Below are 7,269 nucleotides of genomic sequence, written 5' to 3' on the forward strand. Positions count from 1 at the left end.
TGACATCATATTTACGTGTTTGTTGTTGTCCATCTCCTCACCACTAACAGCCCAGAGGAGCTCTAGAGCCCAGCACACAGCAGGTGCTCAGCAGCCGGGCAGGGGCCACAGCGGAGACGGGAAGAGCCCAGGGCACACGGCCCCAGTCTCTGCGCCACCACATACCTGCTGCTGGCACTTCTGGGCAACTTTGGACAACCGTCTAGGCTTCAGTTTCCCTCTCTGTAAAATCTACCGTGAAGGACTTTTAGGAAATTTAGGGATAATACATTTAAAGTACTTGAGGCATGGTCAGTGCTCAATAAAATGGGGACTAAAAAGGCCACTTGATTGCCCTTTACGCCTGTTCCCAAGGAGTTAATAGTTCTGTCTCTATCTGCCCCAGGATGGAGGGCTGATGCATCAAATGAAGTAACACCATTAAAAGGAGTACTGATTCCGTTCTCCACGTCGTATGTCCCAGGGTCCCCTAAGCGCTGTTTCTGAATACGGCCAGTTCTCCTCCATCCCCAGGACCTTCCAGTTCCCTAACAAAGCTCCTCAGATGATGGCCATCTTTGAGCAGGTCCTGCAGGTTGAAACGCTCCCCCAACCCTGCTTTGGATCCAGGTGGCCCCCATGTGGGAAAGTACAGGTGCTTGCTGGGTATGTGTATGTCTGTCTGGACCTTATGAGTCATGGGCCCCATGGATCCTGCTCTGACAAAGAACCCATTTTTGTGAGGTGGGCAGCCCTGGGCAGGCTAGGTGGTGGCTCCAGTGGGGTTTTCCTGGCTGGTAAGGGAAGGTGGCTAGAATAGTGTGCGCCACCAGGGGGCGCCAGAGGTTGCTCAGCGCTTGTGAGGACTGACTGTTGGTTTTTTTTTTTTAAGGTGTCTCTCTTTCCTTCCTCTCAGGTCTAGGGTTAGGCAGTGGAAGAGGCACACGCACCTTGCAGGAAAGCATGGTGCTAGTTCTCTCCCACCTATCAACCTTCTGGGTGCTGCCCGTCCAAGCAGGGCCACATTACGAGACTGGAGGTCAGGCTCCCAGGCTCAGAGTTCTTTATTGATAAGCACTAGTGAACCCCTCGCCCCGTAAGCTCAGCCAGTTCTGCCCTCAGATTCCCAGCCTGAGGTGCGGAGTGCATCTTTGCCTCTTCGGTCTTCTGCCTTCTGCCAGAGTCTGGTTCTTCCCAAAGCTGTGCCTAATTTGCCACATCATCCCAAGGACCACAGTGTTCAGGTCAGGCACGTGGCAGGCTTCAGAAGGGTCATGGCCAGGTCCTCGTCCTCAGAAACCACTCTCCACGTAGGAGGTGCTTGGCTTCGGCTGTGTCGGATCTCAGAGGGGGCACTGGGAGCCTGCTGGTCGGACCTCCACATTCAGCCTCTTCCCTTCACTGTGAACCTCTTTCCTGCCAAATGTTCTCCACAGCAGAGCTGAGCCGAGGGGCAGCAACTGGTTCTAGCTTGTGTCTGGAGGTCCTCAAGTAGTGGGCGGGAGGTCTAAGGTGGTGCTTCAGAGGGGATAGAGATGCCAGAGGCTGTGCGAGGGGGTGTGGGATGGAGGGAAAAACCCGCGTCAGTTAAGTCTCTTGATTGGCTCTCACCAGCCCCAGCTCTTGGCCACGGCCTCTGGTCCTTGGCCAACCTCTCAGTATTAAATAGTCCCTTGGGCCCTAGTGTACCCTTCCTCCACCATTAGCTCAGAGATAAGTATTAAGGCAAGCTTCTGCCTCCTGAGCCCAGCACCTTGTAGAACCTTCTTGCCTGCTCAGCGAGGACCCCCCAAGGCTGCACCTATTTCTTCCTCCAGTCAGGACGGCCCCCATCCAGGGCCAGCAGGCTGGTGGTGCCTGGAGAAGTCCCTGGCTCCCCTGAGAGCCCCCCACCGGCCTCTGACCTGCACTGGAAGCGCGGATCACCGGGGTGGGTCTGCAGCACCTGCCACACTTCTTGGGGAGGCTCTAAGCCCATCTGCTCTGCGCGATGCCAGCGTTGCAGCCGTGTGATCCCTGCAGGGGTGGAAAGAAGACAGTGGGGCCTCGTGGGGGGCAGGGAAGCGTCCAGGCTAGAGAGTGTGGGTGGAGGGGTGTGTCAGGACTTCCACACCCCTGGTCTCCAGAGACAGTGCTGAGAGGGTCAGGCAGGGGCTGGGGCTGCTTGGGTGCCGAGTGGGTGGCAGGACTGGCTCCGGGATGTGCTCTCGGGGCCTGAGGGGGCTCTCACCTGTGCAGGGCCCATACTGCCAGGCCAGGTCAAACTGCCTCAGCAGCTCCATCTCCGCTTCATCCACGCTCAGGGGCTGGGGCTCTTCCCCTGCAATGACATGCTGCTCCTCAGGCCTGCCCAAGCCTGTGCCCTGCCGGGCTGGTCCCCTGCCCCTTGCCTCACAGCTGACCCACTGTTCCCCAGCCCTCACCGCCCCTTTGCCTCTGCTGTCCACTGCCAGGTCTGGTGTAGGAAGCAGAGGACATACTTCACTTCCCCTTCCATTGCCCACGTCCTCTCGTGTCCCTCACATCCACTCCTCCCGCCCTCCCACACCTCAGAGACCTAGCTCTGGTGCCAGCTCCCCCTTGCTGTGCCCAGCGGAGCCCTCCCTCCTCTTCACTACAGGGTAGGAGTCAGTGATGAGCCGTTTCCGGCCCATGGCGGCCACCCAGGCAGGCGGAGAAGGAGGCGACTGCCGGGAAGGAGAGACAGGCCAGCGGGCACGAGAGAGACAGCTGCAGAGAGAGAGAGAGTGAGAGAGGGCTGGGGCCAGAGAGCAAGCCTGGGGCCAGCGATGGGCAGACGGATGACCCAGACAAACAGAAAGGAAGTCCGAGGGTTCCAGGGAATGACGCCTCTCCCCCACCCCCACAGGCATGCAAACAGCAAAGACCTAAGCCAATGGGAGGCCGCCTCTGTGGGGCAAGGCTTATCCCCAGCCAATGACAGGTGGTGCAGGCAGAGGGGGCGGGGCATCTGATGCAGCTGCGTTCTGGGGGAGAAGGGGTGAGGCTGGGGTGGGGGACCTGTCATGATATCGCCAGACTGCACCACCTCCTCCTGCCGCCCCCCCCTCACTGGTCTACAGCGGGTCTCTGGGGACTTGCAGAGTGTTATCCTCAGCCTCTCACTTCCCGTTTTCCCTTCCTAGGCAAATGTTCTTTTCAGCCTCACTAATCCCCGTGGCCGGTGTGTAACTCCCCAGAGCCCAGCCGGAGACTTCCAGTCCCGCCCCTTGGCCCACCGAGTGTTGTGTGGGCAGGTCTGGAGGTCCGGAGAGAGTTTGGGCTCATCCCGACCCCTTCCCGGCTCCCGCGCCACCCCCACCGGCCCTAGGAGACCTGCCCGGAGAAGCCCATGGGTTCTGAAAGCTGCGCCCAGAGACACTGCCCACTCTTGAGTCCAGACGAGTGCTCGCCTCCTTGGCTCTCCTGGGGTCCTACAGCCTGCCCCCGCTCGTCCTCTAGTCAGGAAGATTCCACACCGCGCAGGAGGCCAGAGTGCGTTTGGATCCCCAGTCCTTCGTCAGTAAAATCCACCCCAACGTGAGAGTATGAGGAAAAAATACCAACAATAAACCTAACACATATATGGCACTTACAGCCGAGCACTGTGCTAAGCACTTCCCCACATATTCACTCTACTGAAATAGACAGAAATGGTTCTTGAAAGTAGGAAGTACTGGGGACTTCCCTGGTAGTCCAGTGGTTAGGACTCGGAGCTTCCACTGAAGGGGGTGAGGGTTTGATCCCGGGTTCCGGGAATTAAGATCCCGCAAGCCATGCGGTACACGATAAAATGAGGAAGTAGGAAGTACTGATAGTCACAGGCAATGGTGGGGCCCCAGAAAACCATTGTCCCTCCGTGCTCCCCAGGAGCTCACAGGCTAAAGGGCAAGCACACGGACACACACATTGTCAGTGCCAGGATAAAATTCCTAACAAACAGGAAAAGGGGGAAGAGAGGGTCAGAGTGGGTTGGACCTTGAGGCTGGCTTAGCACTGGAAGACCTCCTGGAAGAGGTGGGCTGCTGTAAACAGCGTCTCTCAATTCTCCACCCATGACCTTTGTCCCTTGGGCTCCTGTCATCGCTGACTCACCCCTATACCCGCCTCCTCCTCACCAGCTTCCTGGCGGCAGGCAAAAGCGCCGGCCATCGCGAGTCTGGGAATCAGTGTGAGGCCCAGCCCAGCTCCATCGCCCTCCAGAGATCCCATCCCGCTCTTCCTTCCCGGGGTGCAAGGGCCTGCTCAGAGGCTTCTGCCTTCCCCCTGTCGCTCTGCCTTAGGAGGATTGTGGGCACATGGGAGGAGAAGGCTCTGGAGAGCAGACCACCAAAGAGGAGGAGCTGGAACGAGCCAGCCATGTCTTCAGGGGCCTCCTCCCGAGGCCTGGCTCTCCCCATCCCTTCCTGAAGGAGGGCGGAGTGGAGGAGGGAGAGCTCATGGGTGCACTGCACGGGGCTGGAGGGCCCTTCCCTGCTTTACTGTTTGGGCTGGGCCTGGTCTAATCCCCCTTCTGCCTCCTGGACTAAGTGGGGCCCACGCTGAGGCAGACAGGGGCCCTGCTGCCTTGGGGAGGGAAGCAGGGAGGCCCTCTCCACCAGGCCTGGGAAGGGCTTCCGTGTGGGGTCCAGTCGGGCACAGACCGCTCCAGGGAGGGATGGTGCCCAGGCTCTGTGGGACTGACCACCCCTCCTCAGAGGGCGTGTCTGGAGGTGTGTGGCACCCAGCTCCTGCGCCCACAAAACCCTGAGGGAGTAGGGAGCCATGGGTGGGGCAGACCCCTCCTCATTCCTGGTCCCTCCCACCCCTGAAAGCTGATAGCCGTGGGGCCCTGCCACCGCCCAGGGAGCGTGAAATGGGGTATGCTGCTGGGCGGCCACAGCGGCTCCTACTGCCGCCTGAGCTAGTCCCTCTCCTCTCTGGCACCCTGGCTTGCTCTCTGGGCACTGTCTGGGCCATCCCTGCCAGCTGCCCACAGCCCTGCCTGGCCCAGGCCCCGCTAGCCTTTCCCACCCAGCCTGGAAGATGTGTCCCTTGGCCTTCAGCTTGTCCCAGTCCAGGTCATCCGCTCAAGTGCAGGCACCCTAGGACTGGCTTTCCAGCCTGGAGTTGAGGGAACTCCCCACAGGCAGCGTTGCCCCCCTCACCTAGTCGGGCAGCAGTGGGATCAAGCCCCAAGGCTCGAAGGAGTAGGCACCCAGGGGTTTGGGAGCCATCTCTGTCCAGTTGGTATCCTTCCCTGACAAGGCATCTGAAGTCCTAAGTTGTGCTGGCACAACGAGGGCAGACCTTGGCCTGCCCACCCTCAGGTCTTTTCCCTCTTTACTCCCCCAACCCTGTCTGCCGCTTTTAACCTTCCTTCCTGGAACCCCTATCCCTATTCAGGCAATCTCCTGGCCTATCCCCAAAACTGCTGTCCTGGGTCCTGTCACACACAGTTCAGGCTTCAGGCTGGAAGCCCAGGCCAGAGGTCTGACCTGGGGGTTAAATTCTCTTTCTTTCAGAAAATTTCCCGAGACCCAGGCATAGGTTCCTTGTCAGCCCCGATCCCCAGAGGCTGGTGATGAGACTGGCAGGAGTGACCTTTGCACCTTGGCCTGGGAACACTCAAGGCCCTTGCCTCACAGCCAAGGCCAGAGTCTTGGGGGAACGCAAGAGAAAAGGAGAGAAAAGAACTGGAACAGGATCCCAGCACCTTCTTTAGGGCTGAGGCCCACCACTGACTGCTCCAAGGGGAAGGGGGATTAGACCTGGCTTAGCTCAGACAATGTGGCAGGATAGGGGGGCCTCAGCACTGCGCACGTGCCCTAAGAGTCCCTTCCCTTCCACCGGTCACAATGGGGCCTGTGGGGAGAGCCAGCTAGAGCTAGGAAGGTGGGGGCAGGTGGAGGGAGGGAATCAGCTGCCTGGGGCCCAGCGGGGTGCGGGGTGTAACCCGCTCTCCGTCCCTCTCCCTGCATCCCCCTTCCTCAGGCCCTCAGGCCCTGCCACCCACCCTGAGCTGGAGATTCTGGGAGCCAGACTCCCACCCTTGGCCCCGTTCTCCACCCTGTGGGGCAAATTCTTTCAGGCAGCTCCTCCTGGTCCCTCCTGACCCTCCCGGACACCCTCCTTCCTCCTGCTCCAGGCTCTCTGGCCCCGTGGGCTTAAGGGGCGGAAGGCAAAAGTTCCCCTAGGTCTGGGTGTTTTGCCGCTGGACGTCTCTTCTGCTCTGTCCCAAACACCCCACCCAAACCTCCTCCCATCGCCTCCCCTTTCACCTTGGCCTTCCTGGCTCTAGGGCAATCCTAGGGAGGTTTGAAAAGGGGCCCTTCCGGCCATTCCTCACCTTGGCCACCAGGTGTCAGACTTTGTCCAGCTGGGAGGAAGGTCCTACTTAGTTTCCACCCCATCAGCCTAGCCTTGGCGATCAGGACAAACTGGAGAGGGGCCTAGAAGTGACCTCTGAACTAGGAAGGCTGAGGGATGCTGAAGGTTGGGGAAAGGGCCAGAGCTCTGGTTCTAAAGCTCACAGTTACTCCCTCAATGCCCCTACCCCCAGCCTACTGACAACGGCTTTGTCCACTGCTGGGAAATTGGGGAACCAGGCTGAGTCAGGGAGCTCAAGAATTGAAGGAACAAAGGCAGGGACAGTTGTGGCTCCAGAGAATAAGGGGGAGCTAAGGGGGAGCCACCCATCAGAGCGCTCAGCCAGGCCTGGATCACTAGCCCTTGCCCTGTAGGTTAAGGGGAACAAGGGCCACCCTTGGCCCTTCCCCACTTGGGATGGCTATGGCAAGTGGGGAATGTGTGTGTGTGTGTGTGAGTGTGTGTGTGTGGTGCGTGCTTCAATGAGTCTCCCCACATACCAAGGGGGGCCTAAGTCCTGGATATGGGTCAGTCTTTGCAAAAGCAGGAAGCTGGCAAGGCATGACTACCCCCTTGCCGCCCCCCAGCAGAGCCTCTACTCTATCCACTCCCCCACCCCAGAAGTTGCCTCGCCCAAGTGACAGTTCTCCATCTTGTATGCATCCTCTCAAACACAGGTGTGTTCCCAGGCACCCAAGATGAGGATGAGATTTCTCCACAGCATGCTATCTGGAGGTGACAGGGAGGAGGGCCTTCTCCTTCTCTCCCACTCTCCCTAACCTTCCTGGGAGCAGAAGGCGTTCGTTCTAGAGATAATGCCCTTCCCCCTGTGACTCTGCAGGGCCCTAGGTGTCCCAGGTTCTTAAATTGACCTCTGTGTACGTTGGCGCCTGACTATAAGACCGTACTTGAGAGGTGGAACCTAAGATAACCAATGAAAAC

At 59.1% G+C, this 7,269-nt stretch overlaps 1 protein-coding gene across 1 annotated transcript; it reads right to left on the minus strand.

Moving 5' to 3' along the window:
- Nucleotides 1-1,027: 1,027 nt before the first annotated feature.
- POLD4 (DNA polymerase delta 4, accessory subunit) lies at nucleotides 1,028-2,948 on the minus strand. The gene is made up of 4 exons (XM_029209090.1): nucleotides 2,537-2,948; nucleotides 2,210-2,299; nucleotides 1,884-1,995; nucleotides 1,028-1,524 (listed from the first exon to the last, which is right to left on the minus strand). Exons 1-4 carry the CDS (start codon nucleotides 2,850-2,852, stop codon nucleotides 1,500-1,502), a joined length of 543 nt encoding a protein of 180 aa, XP_029064923.1. The 5' UTR covers nucleotides 2,853-2,948; the 3' UTR covers nucleotides 1,028-1,499.
- Nucleotides 2,949-7,269: the final 4,321 nt, after the last annotated feature.

Source organism: Monodon monoceros, unplaced genomic scaffold, assembly GCF_005190385.1.
Source record: "Monodon monoceros isolate NGI ecotype Baffin Bay Population unplaced genomic scaffold, NGI_Narwhal_1 Super_Scaffold_7, whole genome shotgun sequence".
In the NCBI taxonomy this organism is placed as follows: domain Eukaryota; kingdom Metazoa; phylum Chordata; class Mammalia; order Artiodactyla; family Monodontidae; genus Monodon; species Monodon monoceros.

Excerpts from the sequence above, each read along its gene's own strand:
- POLD4 (XM_029209090.1), bottom strand. The coding sequence starts at position 2,852 with ATGCCTGTGGGGGTGGGGGAGAGGCGTCATTCCCTGGAACCCTCGGAC. Across the intron at positions 2,300-2,536 it reads GGAGCTGGCACCAGAGCTAG|GGGAAGAGCCCCAGCCCCTG; the intron begins GTCTCTGAGGTG and ends ATGTCATTGCAG. Across the intron at positions 1,525-1,883 it reads GATCCGCGCTTCCAGTGCAG|CCTCTGGCATCTCTATCCCC; the intron begins GTCAGAGGCCGG and ends CCCCTCGCACAG.